This window comes from Anomaloglossus baeobatrachus, chromosome 6 (assembly GCF_048569485.1).
Source record: "Anomaloglossus baeobatrachus isolate aAnoBae1 chromosome 6, aAnoBae1.hap1, whole genome shotgun sequence".
NCBI lineage: Eukaryota > Metazoa > Chordata > Amphibia > Anura > Aromobatidae > Anomaloglossus > Anomaloglossus baeobatrachus.
This window is the reverse complement of record NC_134358.1, coordinates 491,769,478-491,795,126: the sequence shown is the minus strand read 5'-3', so window position 1 is coordinate 491,795,126 and position 25,649 is coordinate 491,769,478. Positions and strand designations below refer to the sequence as shown.

The window sequence follows — 25,649 nt, the reverse complement described above, 5'->3', positions numbered from 1 at the left end:
TTACTCCAATCTCTTTGTGGTTCCAAAAAAGGACGGCTCGTTCCGTCCTGTTCTGGACCTAAAACGGCTCAACAAACATGTGCACGCCAGGAAGTTCCGGATGGAAACCCTGCGTTCTGTCATTGCCTCAATGTCCAGAGGAGACTTCCTTGCCTCAATAGACATCAAAGATGCTTATCTCCACGTGCCAATTGCTACAGAACATCAACGTTTTCTACGTTTTGTGATAGGAGACGACCATTTTCAGTTCGTAGCTCTGCCATTTGGTCTGGCGACAGCCCCACGGGTCTTCACCAAGGTCATGGCGGCGGTGGTAGCAGTCTTGCACTCTCAGGGACACTCGGTGATCCCTTACCTAGACGATTTATTGGTCAAAGCTCCCTCTCAAGAGGCATGTCAGCACAGCCTGAATGCTACGCTGGAGACCCTACAGTCTTTCGGATGGATCATCAACTTTCCAAAGTCGATCCTATCACCGACTCAATCACTAACGTATCTTGGCATGGAGTTTCATACTCTAGCAGCGATAGTGAAGCTTCCGCTGAACAAGCAGCGGTCACTACAGACAGGGGTGCAATCTCTTCTGCAGGGCCAGTTGCATCCCTTGCGGCGCCTCATGCATTTCCTAGGGAAGATGGTGGCAGCCATGGAAGCAGTTCCCTTTGCGCAGTTTCATCTGCGCCCACTTCAATGGGACATTCTCCGCCAATGGGACGGGAAGTCAACGTCCCTGGACAGGAAAGTCTCGCTTTCCCAGACGGCCAAGGACTCCCTACAATGGTGGCTCCTTCCCACCTCATTGTCTCAGGGAAGATCCTTCCTGCCCCCATCCTGGGCAGTAGTCACGACAGATGCGAGTCTGTCAGGGTGGGGAGCAGTATTTCTCCACCACAGGGCTCAGGGGACGTGGACTCCGCAGGAGTCCACCCTTCAGATCAATGTTCTGGAGATCAGAGCAGTGTATCTTGCTCTACTGGCCTTCCAACAGTGGCTGGAAGGAAAGCAGATCCGAATCCAATCGGACAACTCCACAGCGGTGGCATACATCAACCACCAAGGAGGGACGCGCAGTCGGCAAGCCTTCCGAGAAGTCCGGCGCATTCTAATGTGGGTGGAGGACAGAGCATCCACCATATCCGCGGTTCACATCCCAGGCGTAGAAAACTGGGAAGCAGACTTCCTCAGTCGCCAGGGCATGGACGCAGGGGAATGGTCCCTTCACCCGGACGTGTTTCAGGAAATCTGTCGCCGCTGGGGAGTGCCGGACGTCGACCTAATGGCATCCCGGCACAACAACAAGGTCCCGGCATTCATGGCGAGGTCGCGCGATCAAAGAGCTCTGGCGGCAGACGCCTTGGTTCAAGATTGGTCGCAGTTTCAGCTCCCATACGTGTTTCCGCCTCTGGCGCTCTTGCCCAGAGTGCTACGCAAGATCAGATCCGAGTGCAGCCGCATCATACTCGTCGCTCCAGACTGGCCGAGGAGGTCGTGGTATCCGGATCTGTGGCATCTCACGATCGGTCGACCGTGGTCACTGCCAGACCGACCAGACTTACTGTCCCAAGGGCCGTTTTTCCATCAGAATTCTGCGGCCCTGAACCTGACTGTGTGGCCATTGAGTCCTGGATCCTAGCATCTGCAGGATTATCTCAAGGAGTCGTTGCCACAATGAGACAAGCTAGAAAGTCGAATTCGGCTAAGATCTACCACAGAACGTGGAAGATTTTCTTATCCTGGTGCTCTGCTCAGGGAGTGTCTCCCTGGCCATTTGCATTGCCCAAGTTTCTTTCCTTCCTGCAATCGGGGTTAGAAAAGGGCTTGTCGCTCAGCTCCCTTAAAGGGCAAGTTTCGGCACTATCTGTGTTTTTTCAGAAGCGTCTAGCACGTCTTTCTAAGGTGCGCACGTTCCTGCAGGGGGTCTGTCATATTGTGCCCCCGTACAAGCGGCCGTTAGATCCATGGGATCTGAACAGGGTACTAGTTGCTCTCCAGAAGCCGCCCTTCGAGCCTCTGAAGGAAGTTTCCTTTTCTCGGCTGTCACAGAAAGTGGCGTTTCTTGTTGCGATCACATCGCTTCGGCGAGTGTCTGAGCTGGCAGCTCTGTCATCCAAGGCTCCCTTCCTGGTGTTCCACCAGGACAAGGTAGTGCTGCGCCCTATTCCGGAGTTTCTCCCTAAGGTCGTATCCTCTTTTCATCTTAATCAGGATATATCCTTGCCTTCTTTTTGTCCTCATCCGGTTCACCGGTATGAAAAGGACTTACGTTTGCTAGATCTGGTGAGAGCACTCAGAATCTACATTTCCCGCACGGCGCCCATGCGCCGTGCCGATGCACTTTTTGTCCTTGTCGCTGGTCCGCGCAAGGGGTTGCAGGCTTCTAAAGCCACCCTGGCTCGATGGATCAAAGAACCAATTCTAGAGGCCTACCGTTCTGCGGGGCTTCCGGTTCCTTCAGGGCTAAAAGCCCACTCAACCAGAGCCGTGGGTGCGTCCTGGGCATTACGTCACCAGGCTTCGGCTCAACAGGTGTGCCAGGCAGCTACCTGGTCCAGTCTGCACACTTTCACCAAGCATTATCAGGTGCATACCTATGCTTCGGCGGATGCCAGCTTAGGTAGAAGAGTCCTGCAGGCGGCAGTGACACCCCCGTAGGGGAGGGCTGTTTTGCAGCTCTAACATGAGGTATTTCTTTACCCACCCAGGGACAGCTTTTGGACGTCCCAATCGTCTGGGTCTCCCAATAGAGCGCTGAAGAAGAAGGGAATTTTGTTACTTACCGTAAATTCCTTTTCTTCTAGCTCTTATTGGGAGACCCAGCACCCGCCCTGTTGTCCTTCGGGATGTTTTTTTGTTGTTTGCGGGTACACATGTTGTTCATGTTGAACGGTTTTTCAGTTCTCCGATGTTATTCGGAGTTAATTTGTTTAAACCAGTTATTGGCTTCCTCCTTCTTGCTTTGGCACTAAAACTGGAGAACCCGTGATACCACGGGGGGGGGTATAGCCAGAGGGGGAGGGGCCTTGCACTTTTAATGTAGTGCTTTGTGTGGCCTCCAGAGGGCAGTAGCTATACCCCAATCGTCTGGGTCTCCCAATAAGAGCTAGAAGAAAAGGAATTTACGGTAAGTAACAAAATTCCCTTCTTCCTTACCCTCTATTTATCCTCATCCAGTTCACCAATGTGAAAAGGATTTGCACTTGTTAGATCTGGTGAGAGCACTCAGACTCTACATTTCTCGTACGGCGCCCCTGCGCCGCTCGGATGCACTCTTTGTCCTTGTCGCTGGCCAGCGTAAAGGGTCACAGGCTTCCAAATCAACCCTGGCTCGGTGGATCAAGGAGCCAATTATCGAAGCTTACCGTTCGGCTGGGCTTCCGGTTCCTTCAGGGCTGAAGGCCCATTCTACCAGAGCCGTGGGAGCGTCCTGGGCTTTGAGGCACCAGGCTGCGGCTCAACAGGTGTGTCAGGCGGCTACCTGGTCGAGCCTGCACACTTTCACGAAGCACTATCAGGTGCATACCTATGCTGCGGCGGATGCCAGCCTAGGTGGACGAGTCCTTCAGGCGGCGGTTGCCCACCTGTAGGAAAGGGCCGTTTTACGGCTCTCTTACGAGGTATTATTTTACCCACCCAGGGACTGCTTTTGGACGTCCCAATTGTCTGGGTCTCCCAATAGAGCGAAAAAGAAGAAGGGAATTTTGTTTACTTACCGTAAATTCCTTTTCTTCTAGCTCTAATTGGGAGACCCAGCACCCGCCCCTGTTTTTTTGTGTACACATGTTGTTCATGTTGAATGGTTTCAGTTCTCCGAGTTTCCTTCGGATTGAAGTTAAACCAGTTTATAATTATTTTTTCCTCCTTCTTGCTTTTGCACCAAAACTGAGCAGCCCGTGGGAGCACGGGGGGTGTATTGGCAGAAGGGGAGGGGCCTAACACTTTTAAGTGTAGTACTTTGTGCGGCCTCCGGAGGCATAGCCTATACACCCCAATTGTCTGGGTCTCCCAATTAGAGCTAGAAGAAAAGGAATTTACGGTAAGTAAACAAAATTCCCTTCTCCCTTCGTGCGTGTGAAGCTGCCGTAGCGATAATGTTCGCTACGGCAGCAAGCACCAGATATCGCATGTACGACGTGGGCGGGTGCTATCGCGCTCGACATCGCTAGCAATTGCTAGCGTTGTCGCAGCGTGTAAAGCCCGCCTTATTCTGCGTTTTCCGCATATATCGTTTCCCTTATTCAATGCTTATAATGTTATGAGGCTCGCCTGCGCATGCGCATAGTGCTCTCATCTGCTGTATATGTCTTCATGCTATCTATGCATGGGCTGCTCTGTTACAAGATGAAACTGCATATTGACTTTCCTGTACCTACACACATGCGCATTTTTTCTGTTCACACATGCTTGATAGGGTTCTTTCTCCTGTGCTTATACTTTTTCATAGCTGATCTATGTGTGCACATATACTAGGTATTTTACCCATGATCACTAACTTCCTTATGTACACCTGTGCCGCCAAATATATCACCCACATGTATACCTAATTCCCATCCATCTGTAACGTTATAACTATCGGTACTCTATTATCTTGAGTATATTTGTTATTTAATGATCTAGTGCCTGCAGTTCTCCCCCTGATGAAACGATACATATGGGGCCTGTTTCTTCTGAAATCTGGCCAACTATTCCATTTACAGAATATTTCATTCCTTCACCTCTCATTTCTGTTCCATATAGCATGCCTCAGAGTTCACTTGCTCTCTATAGACTACCGTATTTTCCGGCGTATAAAACTACTTTTTAACCCCTGAATCTTCTCAAAAGGGGGTTTATGCCTGGTGTCATCTTATACGGCGGTGCACGGTGTCATCACTTTACACACAATAAAAGATATTCTCACCTCTCCTCCGTGCCCGCTGTGCCTCCAGCTGTTTCTTGCAGTCCACAGGTACACAGAGCCCTCCGTGATAGCGTCCAGTGCACGGAGTAGCCGCCGCAGGATGTCGTCATGGCTTTACTACTGTTGAATGCTTTACGGCGTCGCAAAGCATTCACAGGGCCGCCAAGGCTGTCAGCGCTTTACTGCAGTTGAACGCTTTGTGGCGGCGTAAAGCATTTAACTGTAGTAAAGCCATGACAACATCCTGAATCGGCCGCTCCGTTCACGCTATCACGGAGGGGTCTATGGTCCTGCGGACTGCAAGAAACAGCTGGAGGAACCGTGAGCACAGAGGAGAGGTGAGAATATCTTTTATTGTGTGTAAACAACGGCATGATAGGGGGCAGAAGGGAACCAGCGGGAGGACATTATTAAACAATGGGCTCATTATTGCACGGGACATTACAGCAGGGGACCTTACTAAACAATGGGGACATTACAGTAGGGGACATTATTAAACAATGGGCACATTACTGCAGGGGACATTACTAAACAATGGGAACATTACAGCATGGGACATTACAGCAGGGGACATCACTAAACAATGGGGATATTACTTGGGTCGGCTTACAGTTGGGTATATATGATATATCCCAAACTCTATATTTTAACTGGAAAAGTTGGGGGTCATCTTCTACGCCCAGTCATCTTATACACTGGAAAATACGGTTTATATTATCTGTTTGGCTCTCATTGTAAATCATATTCTAGCGTTTGGGAGCTTGTTTTGGTATCACTTAGTTTGCATTGGCATGTATACATGGTGGTATAACTAATTTGCCTATATTATTTATATTAATTTATATGCTGGTACATATATATATTGGCAAGTTCGGTCAGCAAACCAGACTAAAGTTAGACATGTCTCCATTTTTTTATTATATATATACACCCATGTTTCTTTGAAAATAAAAAATGGCCTTATAGTCTTAGGGCCAGCCTAGGGTCCCCTGTCCTGTCTTCATATACCCCGTGACAGGACCCCAAGGAAAGAGGGGGGCCCTGAGAATTTGCCTAGTTTGACTTCCCCTAATGGCGGTCCTGACTGTAACTAGGGCTTATTTTTGGAGTAGGGCTTATATTTCAAGCAAACTTCAAAAATTCTGTAAAATCATGTTAGGGCTTATTTTCGGGGAAACAGGGTAGAATATCAGTCAGTAAAAAAAAAACCTGCCAGTAAAAAGTGCCATAGAATATAGAATTTTTTTTTTTTTTTTAACAAATACAGAAATAAAAATGGAACCATACAAGATGGACGACTATAACTACTGATCACTAATATTGCATGGCAGTCAGAAATGGCAAAAAAAATCAAGGAAGTTTGCACAAGATAACTATGACTTCAATATAAGCACAATAGAAAATTAATAAAGGAGTGGAAATCTAGTGAAGGCGTAGTTTGGAAGGCATGCGACAACATGTCAGATCCGCAGCATGCCCAGATTGTTGTGGATTTTAGTCCCATAGATTTCACCCGTTATTTTCTGATAGCTTTATTACAATAATGAGTGACCACAAAGCACATAAGTCTGCTTTCACACTACGTTTTTTTAAACATGCGTCCTAAAATTTTTTTTTAACGCAAAATTGGATCCAGTGCAAATGCGTTTTCATTTCAATGCATTTGCAATGGACTCGCGTCAACATGCGTTCACATGTGTTTGCGTGCGTTATAGTGAAGATCCAGCGACTTGCAGCTTTTTAACATTTTTCAAAAACGCTACTTGAAGCGTTTTTGAGCTGCGTCCAAATACTGCAAATTGCTGGATCCTGACTATACTGCACGCAAACGTATGTGAACGCTGGCATGCTGATAGACAGGATCCTGCTTGCTCTACTGAGCATGCCCAGAAACCAGCCTGGCGTGATCAGTCTCTTTCCCCCTCCCTCTCTGTCTCTCTCCCCCTCCCTCTCCCTCTCCTCTCTCTCCCCCGCCTGAGAGCTGCGAACACTTGTAACCAAGGTAAGTATCGGGTATCCAAGAAAAGCGCTTCTCTTAGTTACCCGATGTTTACCTTTGTTACGAGCCTCTGCAGCTGTCAGATGCCGGCTCCCAGTCTATCACGTTCAGTTCCACTGACTCCTGATCACATGACTCCAATGCCCGCCCATAAACTTAAAGTGACAGGATCCTTCAAAATAACACATGCGTTTGCATGCGTTTTTTTGCTGTAAAAGCAGGATCCGCTTTTACAGCAAAAAAACGTTCATGACGCATGTTAAAAAAACGTAGTGTGATAGCAGCCTTACTTGTTGTGAAATAGAATTCTTGAAACCCGGATCTTCTGTTTTAGCATGAAGCTACGAAGATCATACAAGACGCCATCCATGCATTTCGTGATACCCCAGAAGAGGTTCGAATCATCGTGGCCAATGCAGAAATGTGTCTCAGTAAAGGCGATGTGGAAAGGGCTCTAAGCATGCTGAGAGAGGTGAAACCAAACCAGCCCTATTACATTGAGGTCAGGAAAAAGATGGCCGACATCTATCTTAAAGTTCGAATGGATAAGAAACTATACATTGGGTGCTACAGGTAAATATCCAGTAATACTGGCCGTAATCACTCATAATGACTGATTATGAGTAGAAAAAAAGGCTCTGTTATTTAAAACTGTTGGCCTCCATCTGTTATTGCAGTGTAGTCTCATTTGCTCAAAGCGGGATTACCTGCAGCATTGGACACAACTCTTACGAGGGGCTGCTGATAAGTCTTTGGCTTTGTGATTTTTGTTTGTTTCTATGGTAACAAATGTTATATCACATGAAAGCCTTATATATCTAATATATGTTTTCAAAAATTTGTGTTTGTTGCTTATGGCAACAGTGTTCTATGCACGCGTGAAAATGACATAGCAGAGTCTAATGCGATATTCACAGCAACTGAGAGCAGATAAAATGCTTGTTTTTGCAAGGAACGTCTGCGAGTGATATTCATGGTGATATGTCGCAGACATTGGTGGATCAATGCCCTTCATATTCCACAGTTAAGAACTGGGTTGCTAAATTTAAAATGGGTCACTGCAGCACCAATGATGAGGAACGTCCTGGACGACCGAGAGTGGTTGTTGTTCCGGAGATTGCCGATGCTGTGCACAACCTCACGCTGAAAAATCGACGAATTTCAGCTAAAGCAATAGCAGACATCATGGGGATTTCCCGTGAATGTGTTTGTGTCATTATCCATGAACATTTAAATGGACATGAGAAAGCTATCTGTAAAGTGGGTCCCCAAATGTTTGACAACAGATCAGAAAAGCATGGGAGTGAAAACATCCCGGTCCATTTGTCAGCGTTTCTGGACTGATAAGAACTTCCTGAAGAATCGACTGGTCACTATGGATGAGACCTGGATTTATTTGTATGACCCTGAAAACAAGGAGCAGTCAAAAGAGTGGAGGCACAGTGGTTCTCCTCATCCAAAGAAGTTCAAGGTGCAAAAAGCCACTAAGGTGATGGTGTCTGTGTTCTGGGATAAGGAGGGCGTGCTGCTAGTGGACTACCTTCAAAAGGGTTCCACGTTCCATCAACAATGCAAGGTATTACATTGAACTTTTGGACCAATTGAAGGCCGTTCTGAAGGCCAAAAGGCACGGCAAGCTGTCCAAAGGAATCTTGTTCCTGTAAGATATCACCTCCGCTCACACTGCACAATCGACCACAGCAAAACTGGCAGAGCTGGGCTTCCAGCTGGTTTACCACCCACCTTATTCACCAGATCTAGCTCCCACTATCATCTGTTTCCAAACCTTAAGAAACACCTCAAGGGCACCAAATGTCACACCATTTCTGATGCCATGGTTTGAGGTAGAACCGAAATCCTTCTTTTTGCTAGGCTTACAGAACTTGGATTAGCGATGTAAGAAGTGTGTGTTGACATCAGTGAAGAATATGTGGAATAATGTAAAGTTTCATCATCCTATCTAATTTCTTTCTGGGTAAAGCCAAAGACTTATCAGAAGCCCCTCATACAAATACTGATATAAAATACTGACAAAATACTGATTGTGTGAACGTGGCTTCGTTCTTTCAGTATGTTGCAGATCCTTCATGTTGCTGGCCTTTAGTTGTGAGTTATTCATTATTATAATGTCGCCTTGTCATCTTTGATCAAACTAACATGGAGACACATTAGACAGTTCTATTTTTATGGAATTCTGTTTTTGTCCTTTCTGCTGTGTATTTATATGGGACTTGTGGCCATGAAAAACTTATGTGCACCTATAAAAACATAGAAATAGCTAGGTAACCCAGCAAAATTAACACGCCTAAAAATTAACTTTTAATGTGATAGATTAAAAGGACAAACAACAATAATAGCGCAGATGCGCCTAAAAATTGTCACTACCTGTGATACCCTATATAATTCATTGGTAGGGATATTTTTTCACAGAAAGACAATAATATTGCAACAGCAGCAAAACAATCCCCAGGTGTAGATTACTAAATAGGGAGTAATAAGGAACAGTCTCACCCGTCTTCAGGTCACTGTAAAAGAAAGTTCCTCAGATAGTCAGATAATTATTGTGGAGTTGTCCAATAAGATCCCCTGGTTCCACCAGGTATTCCAAGGATCCTCTCAAATGTAACTCCAAAATGTATAAACATAGGATTCCTTTCTCTCAACGCGTTTCATTATATCCTCAGGAGAGTAAGATACAAATCCAAATGGGAGATTCAGTGTCCTTAAAATGGGACCGGCATGTCAGCCAAAAAGGTCCGGACCTGAATTCACAGCAATACTATCCTTCAGTGTCCTTCATAGGACCGGCAAATCAGCCACTGTATTAAATCAAAATCATCACATCAGTGTCATAAACAAAGAATGCCTAGCGTCTCATAACCCAGCCGCAACCAGCGTACTTACCAGGGTCCCGACACATGGCATGATCAAGTGCTGCGCCCCCATTATTTGGGGGGACCTTCTTCCACCAGCTCAGGGGTACTGCGATGGGGAGCCCTAGTGCCCCGTCGTATGCTAATCTTACCCTGGGCTGGTGGGAGGAGACTATGGTCTTTGGAAAGGACTCACCCATTCCCACAGATAAGATAATTCTCTGGTGTCGATATATAGACGACGTTTTTATGCTGTGGAAAGGCAATGAGGTTGAACTGGCAGAGATGGTGGAAGCCCTTAATATTAATACACTTGGCCTGAACTTCACTTTTGAATGGAACAGTGAAAAACTTCCTTTTCTAGACGTTCTGATTGAAAAAGGTGAGGGCGGTATAATTACGACCAGCACCCACCGCAAACCAACAGCGACTAACTCACTATTGAGATGGGAGAGTGGCCACCCCCTATGCCAGAAGAAGGGGATTCCAAAAGGCCAGTTCTTGAGACTCAAAAGGAACTGCTCTGACACCCCCCTTTTTTTGAAACAGGCAGCAGATCTCAACAGCAGACTCAAACAGAGAGGTTACCCTGAGAAGGTCATTAACCAGGCCTTTCATGAAGCAAATGGGAGAAACAGGACGACCCTCCTTAACCCAGTTCCACGAAACAATACTAAGGAGGACTTGATACGGTTTATCACTACCTACAATAATGGTGCAGAGGATCTTCGTAGGATCCTCAGCAGACATTGGTCAGTTCTAAAAATGGACGACGACATTGCCCCATTGGTGACATCTTCCCCTACTATCACCTTCAAAAAGGCACGTTCCCTAGGAGATAGGTTGGTTCACAGCCACTTTGCTCCCAAAATACCTCTTGGCTTCAAAATAACATAAAAGGTTGTTATAGATGTAGTGGGTGTGTAGCATGTGGATCTATAAAAACAGGAAAAAAATTCCAATCCAGTGTAACTGGTAGAGACTACACTATCAAGCACTTCATCAACTGTAGATCAAAAGGGGTCATTTATAAAGCCACGTGTATTTGCTTGAAAGAATACATAGGTAAGACCAAAAGAGAGCTCAGACGTAGAGTGGGTGAACATCTGAGAGACATCAGAAAGAAAATTGATACCCCTTTGGCACGACATGTCAATGAAATACACGATGGCGACCCCAGTGCCATCTTTTTCCAAGGTATTGACTTGGTACCACAACCTTCAAGAGGAGGAGACTGGGACAACCTGATCCTAAAACAGGAAACCAGATGGATTTTCTGGCTCAGGACGGTGAGACCTCTGGGCCTAAATGAGATATTATCCTTTGCACCCTTTGTGTAATCTAGTGATAGGGTGTGATTAGCAGGGTTATACGACGGCCGAGTGGGGGCACCATTCACCGTCCTTGTAGGGTGCCGACCCCCACATGTTAGGTAGGGTAAGACTATAATGTAGGGCTATTAACATACATGGTGGTGGTCCTTTATTTTCCATCCATTTGGGCCTGGTTCTCTCTACCGATTTCTGGCCAGATTGTCTCCTTCTGACTTTGGCCCCCCATTTTGCCCCCCCTTTTTGCTTCATTATCTATGATTGTTTTTAAAGTGTCTTGGTACCAGAATTATACAGCTGTTTCTAATCTGGATATGCTGTAATTGGGACCGATATGTGCCCCAATTCAGCTTACTTGGAATGTTTTGCGGCGGCAACATTCATATTTGATAGCGATCGCAGGTCTCAATAGTTCACTGCGGTACTTATCTATGATACAGTGGAATTATCTGCGCTTGCGCAGTAGACCTGCGTTCCAGGACTCCATCCCCAACGTTATGCGTGCGCTTCAGCACGGGGCGTCCCACAGGAAGTGGGCGGACACCCGTGATGCGGATGTGACGTCACACGCCAGAGCGGCAACGCTCTGCTATTTAAAATAGTGCTGGCGTCTGAAATGGTGGCGCAGCACTTGATCATGCCATGTGTCGGGACCCTGGTAAGTACGCTGGTTGCGGCTGGGTTATGAGACGCTAGGCATTCTTTGTTTATGACACTGATGTGATGATTTTGATTTAATACAGTGGCTGATTTGCCGGTCCTATGAAGGACACTGAAGGATAGTATTGCTGTGAATTCAGGTCCGGACCTTTTTGGCTGACATGCCGGTCCCATTTTAAGGACACTGAATCTCCCATTTGGATTTGTATCTTACTCTCCTGAGGATATAATGAAACGCGTTGAGAGAAAGGAATCCTATGTTTATACATTTTGGAGTTACATTTGAGAGGATCCTTGGAATACCTGGTGGAACCAGGGGATCTTATTAGACAACTCCACAATAATTATCTGACTATCTGAGGAACTTTCTTTTACAGTGACCTGAAGACGGGTGAGACTGTTCCTTATTACTCCCTATTTAGTAATCTACACCTGGGGATTGTTTTGCTGCTGTTGCAATATTATTGTCTTTCTGTGAAAAAATATCCCTACCAATGAATTATATAGGGTATCACAGGTAGTGACAATTTTTAGGCGCATCTGCGCTATTATTGTTGTTTGTCCTTTTAATCTATCACATTAAAAGTAAATTTTTAGGCGTGTTAATTTTGCTGGGTTACCTAGCTATTTCTATATATATACTCACGGTGTATCCCTATCCAGTAGCTTTATTTGCACCTATAAAAACCAATGATATATCTATTATCCTTCCAGGGAGCTAAGTGAGCAGCTACCAGGCACACAGACAAGTGTTCTCCTGGGGGATGCCTACATGAACATTCAAGAGGTACGTCCTAATATTGCAGTAATTTTGGCTAATACATGAGTTTACTATAATCTGTATGCAGTGGAATAAAAATAGGTGATACATAACAATTAGGTCTCTCGCGTCTCTCCAAGAACACAGGAGCTCTTGACAGAGCAAGTCCTGTGTATGGAAGAGACTGCTGAGATGGCTGCTAACATAACATATATTGGGGGGGCTTTGGATTATGCTCTGATAGAGATTTTAAGGCTATGTGCCCACGCTGCGGAAAATGCGCGGATATTGCCGCGGATTTCTCGCGGAAAAGCCGCGGATTTTCCGAAAATCTGCAGCAGCGGCACTTCCCAGCCATTTCTATGGCATTTTGGAAATGCTGTGCCCATGCTGCGGATTTTTCCGCGGCGGATTTGCCGCGGATTTTGATCCGGAAAAATCTGCAACATGTCAATTATTGTTGCGGATTTTGATCCGGATTTTGGCTTCAGAATTGGGGAAAAAAAAAAAAATCTGCACCAAAATCCGCGGCAAATCCGCACCTTTGAAAAGGTGTGGATTTGCCGGGAAAGTCGCGGATTTTCATGCAGAAAAATCCGCAGCAACATTCTACCGTGGACACATAGCCTAAGAAGGTTTTTGGAGCAGATTCGCCCCAAAATCCCACTCAAAAACCGCTTTAAAAATGCTTGGATAATTTTTCCAGATCATTTTGTTTGGGAAGAAATCCATTTTACCGTTGATATAAGGAGTCACGTTTTTTTTGTTTAGTTTTTTTGCTGAAGAGGTTTTTAAAAAAGATCATCATAAAAAAAGTTACTACTTTTGTAGTGGATTCCAATAGAATCCGCTCCAAACTTGGCGCTGTCCAATCAGAAGGCTGCAAAAAATGCTCCAATACAAAAACTGTTCAAAAATATCACAGGGTACCAGTATATAATGACTAAACAGGGACACCTATGGTAGCCCTGAGACTGAGGTCTCTGCAGTGTCCCTTATTTCAGAGGTAGGCTTTATGGTAGCCAGGCCTGAGCCCCCAGCGTGACCCTGACTCCTGTCCAAGCCCTGTTCTTACTCCCTTGGGGCGGGCTGGACACACTGTAACAAGCCCCACAAACAACACGGACAGGGGAAAAAAAAGAAAACTCGTAGACACTGCACTCAAACACAAAGGAGAGACATTACATGTACGGGAGGGAATAAAGTATAAGGAAGGAAGTAAAAGCACAATGGGAAAACTTCCACACCACACAAATAGGTTCACTACCAAGACCAGATCGCAGGAGCATAAACTGAAGCTGCTATTGTCAGCAGCAAACAGACTCCCAAACCTTAAATAGGGAGGAGGTAGCTGAATAGAAATTAGCAACCTGAGTATCAAGGAGCCTCACACCAGTCCACAGGAATTAACTCCTGCAGGACTGGAAAGCAGTGGAGAAGACTCAGCCGACGCCTGGCTGAAGCTGAGCAACTAGGAGACATCAGGTTGTTTTCCGGACTCTGCAATGTGAACAGAGTCCGACGCCTCCACGGCACCCGCGACTGTGGACCTGAACACCGCAGGAAAAAAATCACTTTAGGAAAAGAAAAAACTCCAATAAATCGAGCTTTTCTTGGAGTAGTTTCCACTTGAAAATGGCATCGTTTCCAAATATGTGAAACTAACGGTGAACAGAGCTTAAGAAAACTGTAGCTCTGTAATAATTGTTGATGTCATTTTGAGCCATTTTATTATATAAATGAATCCTTTTCACAACATATGGCGTTCCCGTATACCTACTACATACTGTGCAGCAAATCTGCCGCAGAAATTAACTGGCACTGTGGATTATGCCGGTGCATTTCACCCTATGCAATACTATAGAGCAAATAATGTCCATCCTTTGGTGCATATTTGCCATTGTGGATTTCGCAGCCTTTACACTTACAGAGCATTCTATGATCTTTAATTTTCTTGTGATATCATTAATGTTAATTCTTGGCCTAGATAAACATACTTTTATATTCTATCAGCCAGAGAAGGCTTTGGAGGTGTATGATCAAGCACAACGGAAGAAGCCCAATGATGCAACACTCGTGAAAAGAGTTGGCCTGTGCCTTTGGAAAAGTCATCAGTACAAAAAGGTTTTTGTAGATTTCATTGTTTATTTCATCTATTTATTCATAGAACTTTAAGCATTTAATAAATGATTTACCAGCACTTTTTGAACAGCGCTGTGCCACTATATCTTCTGCCCTCTCCGGGTCTGTATGTTTCCAGGTGGCAACATGAACAGCTAATGAGAAGATATTAGAAAGCCCCTTTAAACTATGGATTACTGTTTTAACATCACATCACTCCTGGTTATTCAATGCAATAATATCCAGCTCTGGGTTATGCAAGTGGTATAAATTCCAGCAGCTTCTGACCTAGAGGCACAATATCATTTCTTGTTGACTCAGTTCTTGATGATTCTTTTGGTTTTCCTCATTTGTTACTCTGCATCTACTCCTGGATTCTTAAGGAGGTACGTGCTACCCTCGACAGCCACTTAGGAAGCAAGGCCCAAGTGGTCATCTTTGTCTTCCACTTAGGCCTGTTTGAGTTTGTGCAGGGGCCTTTAGGTACAAGGACTGGACGGGTCCGGTGTAGTAGTATTGAGTTAAACCATCTTTAATATTTTCCATGTGTATGGTACTATGCGCATAACAATATGACTGAAGACAGAAGCAGCTGGATGAATGGTGATGTGCACAGGGCGATACTTTCTGTTCAAATTAAACCAAATGAGCAACATTGATTGGATGGTGCTTATTAATACAGACGGACAATAATTAGTGATGGGTGATCCCACCCTGTAAAGATCGGTGATCGTACCGATCACATAGTGATTGTGTAGACAAATCCAACTACGAGCTTTCCTAGGAAGCTCGTGTTACAGATCGGGTACAGATTGGATCCAGGGGCAGTAAAAAAAAAACAACCCATCATTAAAAAACATTATGATCATACTTACAGGTCCTGCGATGCGTCCTGCAGACTCTGTCTCCCGGCCTGACAATCTCCGGACAGGAGCGCCTCAGCTGTATGGAAATATATGCACCTGACCCGCTCACCTTCGATGACGTCATGGTCATTTGACCAGTCTGTAAGCCAATGTCTGTACAACATTGACACCAGACTGGTCACATGGCTATGACGTCATTGAAGGTCCTGTAAGTCAGTGCTGGTTACCGGCGGCACAGCAATGATCAAGCAGAAGCGCCCGGGAGACAGAGTCTGCAGGACGCGTTGCAGGACCTGTAATTATGAGCATAATGTTTACTATTAACTATATTCTTTATTTTACAGCCCCCCCCCCCTTCCCATGCCATAACTGTAAAGCCTGATATCGGTGATCGGACGCAAGTTCGTGTTATCTCAATCCCAATCTCGATCATTACAAAACGATCGGGCGAGGCTTCTGATCATTGGGGGGATCGCCCATCACTAACAATAATCCAAAACATACTGCGGAAGCAACTTTAGAGTTTTTTTAAGGCAAAAAAGTAGAATATTCTTCAGTGGCTGAGGCAATCACCAGATCTCAACCCCATTGAGCTGCATTTCTTATGCTTAAGAAAACACATAAGGCAGAAAGACCCACAAACAAGCAACAAGTAAAATCGGCTGCAATAAAGGCCGGCAAAGCATCACAAAGGAGGAAATCCAGCGTTTGGTGACATCCATGGCCCCCAGACTTCAGGCAGTCATGGATTCTCTACAAAGTATTAAAAATTAACATTTTATTTGTGGTAAAGTTACTTTCTCCAAATACTTTTGAGCCCCTGAAATCAGGAGCTTTATAGAAAAATGGTTGCAAATCACAGGATATTATTGATCAACCTCTGTAATTAAACTAGAAAGTCTACACTTTAATTGGATCTCAGATATTTCATTTTAAATAAAAAATAGTGTCACGCAGAGCCCAAATCACGAAGATTCAGTCACTGTCCAAATATTTGTGGACCTAGCATATCCTAGCATTTACATATCCTTACCAGTGATTAACCTCTGATTTTTATGTTGCATTGCTAACATTTATTTGCTGTCTTTCCTAGAATTTTTGCTTACTACATATGGTGTCCTGTTAATATTTCTCTTAGGAGACGTACCTTTGTTGTCACTTTTAACTTGGCATAGTAGAAAGGTGCTATCTTATTATGGATTCCCCCTTCACGATTGATGACGCATATTGACCTCATCGGCCTTGTTCATGACCTTGGCGCAGGCTTGTACGCTGAACCCGCATCTTTCCCCGCACTTGATGACCGATTTAATCAGACATTAAGTCCCTTTAACAGCTGCGGGTGGATCTTGGGTCAATCTCTGATTAGAGTTTCTCACCTGACACATTGACCAAATTTTTGGTACAAACAATAGAACTGTGCATTTAATATTACACCTAAGCATGTTATTTTTCTTTGTCGCTCCATTGGGAGACCCAGACAATTGGGTGTATAGCTTCTGCCTCCGGAGGCCACACAAAGTATTACACTGAAAAGTGTAACCCCTCCCCTCTGCCTATACACCCTCCCGTGCATCACGGGCTCCTCAGTTTTATGCTTTGTGTGGAAGGAGGCACACATCCACTCATGCATTCCCATTTTAGTCAGCAGCAGCTGCTGATTTTATCGGTTGGAAGAAAAGAGGGCCCCCACAGGGCCCCCGGCATGCTCCCTTCTCACCCCACTACGTCGGCGGTGCTGTTAAGGTTGAGGTACCCATTGCGGGTACAGAGGCTGGAGCCACATGCCGTTTTCCTTCACCATCCCTTAGAGGCTCTGGGAGAAGTGGGATCCTGACCGGTCATCCATTCACTGGGACCGGGCTCCCTCCGCAGCCCCTGTGGGAATCTGCCGGACAGGAGTCTATGTATCCTCAGGGACAGGGCCCTGCATCTAAAGGTACTCTGTGTCCCCATGGGGACTGTGCATGGAGCGCTTGTTTCACAGACGCTGTAGCAGCTGCTGGTTTGTGAAGACCGGGACTTCCGCGCCGACCGAGCCTGTTTGTCAGCCGCGGTATTAAATTTAGTCCCCGGCTTCATTGCGGCCTAGTACCATAACTCCCGCCCCCGGGCCTGCCAGTCAGGGGTAAGGGCGGGACGGTCGACCTGACGTCGGCAGTGAGGGCTGGAGCATACTTTAGGTTTCCTCCCCCCCCTCACTGATCACTGTGGGGCCCCAGATTCCTGCACTTTACTAGTCGCCGCCCACGGCTCCCTCCTCCCCTGAGAGCTCCGGCAGCCATTTTTACACACATTCTGCCGGTGGAGGATTTCAGGAACGAGCTCTGCAGCTCTGGGAGACCTAAGGCAGGGAATCTGGTGGAGACACTCCGCTTTGGGCGGTCGGTAAGCCACACCGGTCACCCGGTGCTGGTCCCCCTAGGGTGCCGGAGTATATATATATATATATTTGTATATATTTTCTCTGTTCGGCCGGGTTGTTTACTTTTGGCTATATACCCTCAGTGATCACTCTCCTAGGAGACAACAGCATGTCGTCCACAAGGAGCAAGGGCGCTAAGGCAAAGGTTTTTTTTGCAACCTGTACCTCTTGTGGGGCTATGTTACCTGCGGGTTCCACCTACCCTCACTGTGAGCAATGCTCGACCCCTGTTGCACTTGCTCAGCCGGAGCCTCAGTCACTAGTGGGCCCCTCGGATCAGGCAGACCCTCCTGCTTCCACTGTCCAGGCGGCAGGGACAGAGTTTGCAGTTTTTGCTGAGAAACTCTCTGAGTCGCTTTCACAATCCATGGCTCAGTCTATGGACAAATGGTCTGCCAAGCTACTAGAAGCCTTGCAGTCCAGACCGGTCCTTACACAGGCCCCGGGCACTGTTGGATCATCGCCTCCAGGCCCCTCTCGGTCTGCGCCGCAGCGTGCTCCTGGGGTGGCCCCTAGGTCTCACGTGGAGGACTCCTGCACGGACCACAGTCCCAGACCGGCTAAGCGGGCTCGCTGGGATTCTTCCCCGACTTCCTCACGCTGCTCGGGGTCTCACCTTGAGGACTCTCTGGAGGACGAGGCGGACGTCGCAGCTCAGGGCTCTGACCCTGACGTTGCCCTCAATCTTGATACACCTGAGGGGGACGCCTTAGTAAATGATCTTATATCGTCCATTAACCAGGTGCTAGATCTTTCTCCCCCACCTCCACCTATAGAGGAGTCGGCTTCGCAGCAGGAGAAACACCAGTTTAGGTTTCCCAAACGTACACGGAGTGCGTTTTTTGATCACACTAACTTCAGAGATGCTGTCCAGAAGCACAGAGCATTTCCGGACAAGCGCTTTACTAAGCGCCTTAATGACACACGTTACCCCTTCCCCTCTGACGTAGTAAAGGGTTGGGCTCAATGTCCCAAGGTGGATCCTCCAGTCTCTAGACTGGCGGCTAGATCTGTAGTATCAGTTGCAGATGGCTCATCGCTCAAGGATGCCACTGACAGGCAGATAGAGCTCCTGGTGAAATCCATCTATGAAGCCACAGGCGCGTCTTTTGCCCCGGCCTTTGCAGCCGTGTGGGCACTCCAAGCTATCTCAGCTTGTCTGTCTGAGATTAATGCGGTCACACGTACCTCTGCTCCGCAAGTTGCGTCTTTGACTTCTCAGGCGTCGGCTTTTTCGTCCTACGCCATGAACGCCGTCCTGGACTCTGCTAGCCGTACAGCGGTAGCATCCGCTAATTCGGTGGCAGTCCGCAGGGCCATGTGACTACGCGAATGGAAGGCAGACTCTGCTTCCAAGAAGTTCTTAACCGGTTTGCCGTTTTCTTGCGACCGATTGTTTGGCGAACGATTGGATGAAATTATTAAGGAATCCAAGGGAAAGGACTCGTCCTTACCCCAGTCCAAACCGAAGAGACCTCAGCAACGGAAAATACAACCGAGGTTTCGGTCCTTTCGGCCCTCAGCCAAGTCCCAATCCTCCTCGTCCAACAGGCCAGAGAAAGGCCAGAGGAACTCCTATGCGTGGCGGTCTAAGTCACGCCCCCAAAAAACCGCCGGAGGCACTGCCTCCAAGGCGGCCTCCTCATGACTTTTGGCCTCCCCGAACCGCATCCTCGGTCGGTGGCAGGCTCTCCCGCTTTTGCGACGCCTGGTGGCCACATGTCCAAGACCGATGGGTGAGAGACATTCTGTCTCTCGGTTACAGGATAGAGTTCAGCTCTCGTCCTCCGACTCGTTTCTTCAGAACATCTCCGCCCCCATCTCGGGCCGGCGCACTTTTTCAGGCTGTGGGCGTTCTGAAGACAGAAGGAGTGGTGATTCCCGTTCCCCCTCAGGAACATGGTCACGGCTTCTACTCCAACTTGTTCGTGGTGCCAAAGAAGGACGGATCATTCCGTCCCGTTCTGGACCTCAAACTGCTCAACAGACATGTGAGCAACAGAAGGTTTCGGATGGAATCTCTCCGCTCGGTCATCGCTTCGATGTCACAAGGAGACTTCCTAGCATCAATCGACATCAAGCATGCTTATCTCCATGTGCCGATCGCACCCGAACATCAACGCTTCCTGCGTTTCGCCATCGGGGACGAACACCTTCAGTTCGTGGCACTGCCTTTCGGCCTGGCGACAGCCCCACGGGTCTTCACCAAGGTCATGGCATCCGTTGTGGCGGTCCTACACTCTCAGGGACACTCGGTGATCCCTTACTTAGACGATCTCCTAGTCAGGGCACCCTCCCGGGTGGCGTGTCAACACAGCCTGACCGTCGCTCTGGCGACTCTCCAGCAGTTCGGGTGGCTCATCAACTTCCCAAAGTCCAAGTTGACACCGACCCAATCACTGACTTACCTCGGGATGGAGTTTCATACTCACTCAGCGGTAGTCAAGCTACCGCTGGACAAACAGCTTTCGCTGCAGACAGGGGTGCAATCTCTTCTTCGGGGTCAGTCACACCCCTTGAGGCGCCTCATGCACTTCCTGGGGAAGATGGTGGCAGCAATGGAGGCAGTGCCCTTCGCGCAGTTCCATCTGCGCCCACTCCAATGGGACATTCTCCGCAAATGGGACAGGAGGTTGACGTCCCTCGACAGGAACGTCTCTCTTTCCCTTGCAGCCAAAACCTCTCTTCAGTGGTGGCTTCTTCCCACTTCTCTATCGCAGGGAAAATCCTTCCTGCCCCCATCCTGGGCTGTGGTCACGACGGACGCGAGCCTGTCAGGGTGGGGAGCGGTTTTTCTCCACCACAGGGCTCAGGGAACCTGGACTCCGATAGAGTCTTCCCTTCAGATCAATGTTCTGGAGATAAGGGCAGTGTATCTAGCCCTAAAGGCGTTCCATCGGTGGCTGGAGGGCAGGCAGATCCGCATACAGTCGGACAACGCCACGGCGGTCGCGTACATGACCCACTAGGGCGGCACGCGCAGCCGTCAAGCCTTCCAGGAAGTCCGGCGGATTCTGCTGTGGGCGGAAGCCACAGCCTCCACCATCTCCGCAGTTCACATCCCGGGCGTAGAAAACTGGGAAGCAGATTTTCTCAGTCGTCAGGGCATGGATGCGGGGGAATTGTCTCTTCACCCAGACGTGTTTCGAGAGATCTGTCGCCGCTGGGGAACGCCGGACGTCGATCTCATGGCGTCACGGCACAACAACAAGGTCCCGGCCTTCATGGCACGGTCTCAAGATCACAGAGCTCTGGCGGCGGATGCGTTAGTTCAGGATTGGTCGCAGTTTCGACTCCCTTATGTGTTTCCTCCTCTGGCGATGTTGCCCAGAGTGTTACGCAAGATCAGATCCGACTGTCGTCGCGCCATTCTCGTCGCTCCAGATTGGCCGAGGCGGTCGTGGTACCCGGATCTGTGGCATCTCACGGTGGGTCAGCCGTGGGCGCTTCCAGACCGCACAGACCTGCTGTCACAAGGGCCGTTTTTCCATCTGAATTCTGCGGCCCTCAACCTGACTGAGTGGCCATTGAGTCCTGGCTCCTAGCGTCGTCGGGTTTATCTCATTTCTTGTGGCAATTACCTCACTCCGAAGAGTGTCGGAGCTTGCAGCGCTGTCATGCAAATCCCCTTTCCTGGTTTTTCACCAGGATAAGGTGGTTCTGCGTCCTGTCCCAGAGTTTCTCCCTAAGGTGGTATCTCCTTTTCATCTCAATCAGGATATCTCCTTACCGTCATTTTGCCCTCATCCAGTTCACCAGTGTGAAAAGGATTTGCATTCATTAGATCTAGTGAGAGCACTCCGTCTCTACGTGTCTCGCACGGCGCCCCTGCGCCGTTCAGATGCGCTCTTTGTCCTGATCGCTGGCCAGCGTAAGGGTTCGCAGGCTTCCAAGTCAACTTTGGCTCGGTGGATCAAGGAACCGATTCTTGAAGCCTACCGTTCTTCGGGGCTTCCTCTTCCTTCGGGCCTGAAAGCCCATTCTACCAGAGCCGTGGGTGCGTCCTGGGCATTGCGACACCGGGCTACGGCTCAGCAGGTGTGTCAGGCAGCTACCTGGTCTAGTCTGCACACCTTCACAAAACACTATCAAGTGCATACCTATGCTTCGGCAGATGCCAGTCTAGGTAGGCGAGTCCTTCAGGCGGCGGTTGCCCACCTGTAGGAAGGGGTCGTTTTCGGCTCTCTTTTATTGAGGTATTCTTTTACCCACCCAGGGACTGCTTTTGGACGTCCCAATTGTCTGGGTCTCCCAATGGAGCGACAAAGAAGAAGTGAATTTTGTTTACTTACCGTAAATTCCTTTTCTTCTAGCTCCTATTGGGAGACCCAGCACCCGCCCCTGTTCCCTTCGGGCTGGTTGTTCTTTTGTGTACACATGTTGTTCATGTTGAATTGTTCTTTTGGTTATGGTTTCAGTTCTCCGAACATCCTTCAGATTGAATTTACCCCAGACCAATTTATAAGTTTCCTCCTTCCTGCTTTTGCACCAAAACTGAGGAGCCCGTGATGCACGGGAGGGTGTATAGGCAGAGGGGAGGGGTTACACTTTTCAGTGTAATACTTTGTGTGGCCTCCGGAGGCAGAAGCTATACACCCAATTGTCTGGGTCTCCCAATAGGAGCTAGAAGAAAAGGAATTTACGGTAAGTAAACAAAATTCCCTTCTTAATATTATCAGAAAAAAAAATTGTATTTATGGTGATATTGTGTTTTATTTCTCCGGCTTACAACACCTTTATTCTCCCATAGGCAATAAACTATTATGAAGCTGCTCTAAAGATGAGTCCCGAAGATTTCTTATTTTGTGATCTGGCAGAACTTTTCCTTAAACTCAAAAACTACAACAAGGCAGAAAGTCTTCTCCAGCACGCTCTAGATCACGGGCCCGGTAGGTTTCTTTACATGCTATAACGCATACTGTTCTGTACATATTGGAATTATTATTAATATTGCGTAAATTACAGGCAGTATAGTTGACACATAGAAAACTAGTTATCCTGCTTAGGCCCTTTTCAGATGTCCTTGTTTAACCAGGTACAAGCCACACACATCAGTATGGTCATACGTATGTCATGCGTGTGACATCTGTGTTTGCATAAGTGTGACATCAGTGTGACACGTACCAGAGAAAACACGGGTCTTTGAAATAAAAAGGTTTTCTATATTCATCTATATCCAGCGATGCTGTCTTCGGCTCTCCTGCTCTGCTTCCAGCTCCTGACCCCCGCTCATTATATTCATTAATTGTTCACTGCACTGAGGAGCTGCAAGTCGGAGCATTGTGAGCACAGCATCACCACTGACAGGTGAGTATGCAGCAAGCAGTGTGTGTGCAGTGACGTTCAGGAAGTCATTGGAGTTCCGAATGAACTCTGATGACATCCTGATGACACCCACGCTACAGCGAGTGTCACCACGGTGACTTCACGGGTTCATCAGAGTTCATTAGGAACTCTAATGACCTCCTGGATGTCACGGCACACACACTGCTTGCTAGATACTCACTTGTCATCGGCGATGTTGTACCTGGTGGTGCTGTCTCCGATGCTGTCCCCGCGATGCTCCGGCTTCCAGCTCCTCAGTGGAGTGAATAATCAGTGAGTATAATAAGCAGGGGTCAGGAGCGGGAGGCAGCAGAGCCGAAAATGGTGCTGGATAGAGGTGAATATAGAAAGTCTTTTTATTGCAATGACCCGTGTTTTCTCCACTATGTGTCACACTGATGTCACACGGATCACATCAGTGTGCGATCCGTGTGACACCCGTGCTGCCAGAGAAAAAACAGACATGTCTGCGTGTGTGCGTGCGAGGCCCCACGTGGTCACACAGTCCGTGAGTAACACCATAGAATAACATGGGCAGGTGTGGCATTCATGTTAAAAACGGATGGAACATGTACCTGGAACATGGACATCTGAAAGGGGCCTTATATGTATTTTTTTTGTCTATACTCCCATTGATTAATAGAAAACAGTTTCAGAATAGAAGGTAAAGCAACTGAAAAGAAACCAATACAAAATTAACCCAATTTTTGGTGTTTTTTGTGCTTTTTTTTTTTCTTCTACTTTTCCTACTTCTGAGACCCACAACTTTTTTTCATCTTGTGTTAATATAGTTGTACTAGAGCTGGTTTATTGCAAAGTGAGTTGTAGTTTTAAATGACGCCATTCATTTAATAATGCAATGCATTGGAAAACAAGAAAAAAATTCCAAGGTAGGAAACATTGTGATAAAAACGTGTTTTGAATTCCGTTTTTACAGTGATCACTATACGGTAAAAATGACCTGGAACATGATTCTTCAGGGCTATACAAATGTGGTGATGACAGACCTGTAGAGGTTTTTTTATAAGTTAAAAAAAAATCCAAAAGAAAAAGTTGGTTTGTGTCACCAATTTCAAACACCAGTAACTTTTTTAATTTTCCGTTAATGGAGTTCTATAGGTTTTTTTTTTCCATGGCAATTGTTTTTTCTTTTGTATCATTTTTGGGTATATGCAGCATTGCGCTTCTTGTTTCATAAAGACAAAAACAAGGTAAAAAAATACATGGTCACTGGTTTAAAGGGGTTTTCCAGGGCTTCCTGTAGGATAGGTAATCAATAGCTCTGCTCACTGTATAGTGGCTATTCCTGAGTATTGCAGCACAGCTCTCATTTACTTCAATAGGAGCAGAGCTGCAGTACCTGAAAACAGACAATGCTTATTTATGTGGGATCTACTGCTTCCGTCTCAGCCCTCTCCTGGTTGGAGGGAGGGGGACACTAGACCAGAGTTGTTCAGGAGCTAGGGTTAGGAAGGCGGCTCAAACATCGTCACCTTCAGACGTACCTTTGGGATCAGGGTCAGCCAGGGTTCCCCTAGCCTGATGGCCAGTTTAGGCTCCACTGTCCCAAGAGATCCCGTCACACCCTGTTACAATTGCATAGTGAAAAGAGCTGATAACAGTTGATCTGTGATGGTGCAGTTTGTCTGACCACCACCAATCTGGTATTGATGATCTACATTAAGGATGGGTCATCTATATATTAAACCTGGAAAACCATTTAAGGATATATGTACGCAGCAACTTTTAAACTCAGGCTAGCTCACAGAGTCTTCCAAGAGTAAAAGAAAGGTGCAGAAAATTTGCCAAATCAAGAAATTACCAAATCCTTATAGTGGAAATGTAGTCTCACCTGTCACTAATTCTGCCTCTTATTATAATGAGCCTGCTGAAAACTTCCTGAAAAGACAGAGTATTAGGCAGGTGTCACACTTGCGAGTGCCTCGTGGTTATCTCGCGCGAGTCTCGCGGTGCATCACCTGGCACGGACTCACACTCTCCTCATAGGAGCGTCTCAGCTGCATAGAGATACATGCAACCGACCCGCTCCTTTGAGGAGAGTGTGAGTCTGTGCCGGGTGATGCAACATGAGACTCGCGCGAGATACACACGAGGCACTCGCAAGTGTGACACCGGCCTTAATCAAAAATAGCCCCAGTGGTCAGTGGGAGAATTGCAAAATTACTTATTTTGTTTTTTAATAAAAATTGTGATATGAAGTAAAGCAAAAAACTTTTCCAACATTTTTTTTATACATGTAATATATATATATATATATATATATATATATATATATATAATATATAAAGCTGAATGTGTGTGTGTGTGTGTGTGTGTGTGTGTATATCCGGGATTGGCATCTGCACCGTCGCAGCTACAGCCACAAAATTTT

The 25,649-nt window shown here is 47.0% G+C and overlaps 1 protein-coding gene across 2 annotated transcripts in view; it reads left to right on the top strand.

Moving 5' to 3' along the window:
- The window catches only part of TTC21A (tetratricopeptide repeat domain 21A), a 127,892-nt gene that overhangs the window by 68,561 nt on the left and 33,682 nt on the right, over positions 1 to 25,649 (top strand). For both annotated transcript variants that reach the window (XM_075315406.1, XM_075315405.1), the window contains exons 15-18: positions 7,231 to 7,469; positions 12,475 to 12,547; positions 14,534 to 14,644; positions 22,683 to 22,821. In XM_075315406.1, the coding sequence (XP_075171521.1) occupies positions 7,231 to 7,469; positions 12,475 to 12,547; positions 14,534 to 14,644; positions 22,683 to 22,821 (562 nt within the window). The remainder of the gene's footprint in view (positions 1 to 7,230; positions 7,470 to 12,474; positions 12,548 to 14,533; positions 14,645 to 22,682; positions 22,822 to 25,649) is intronic.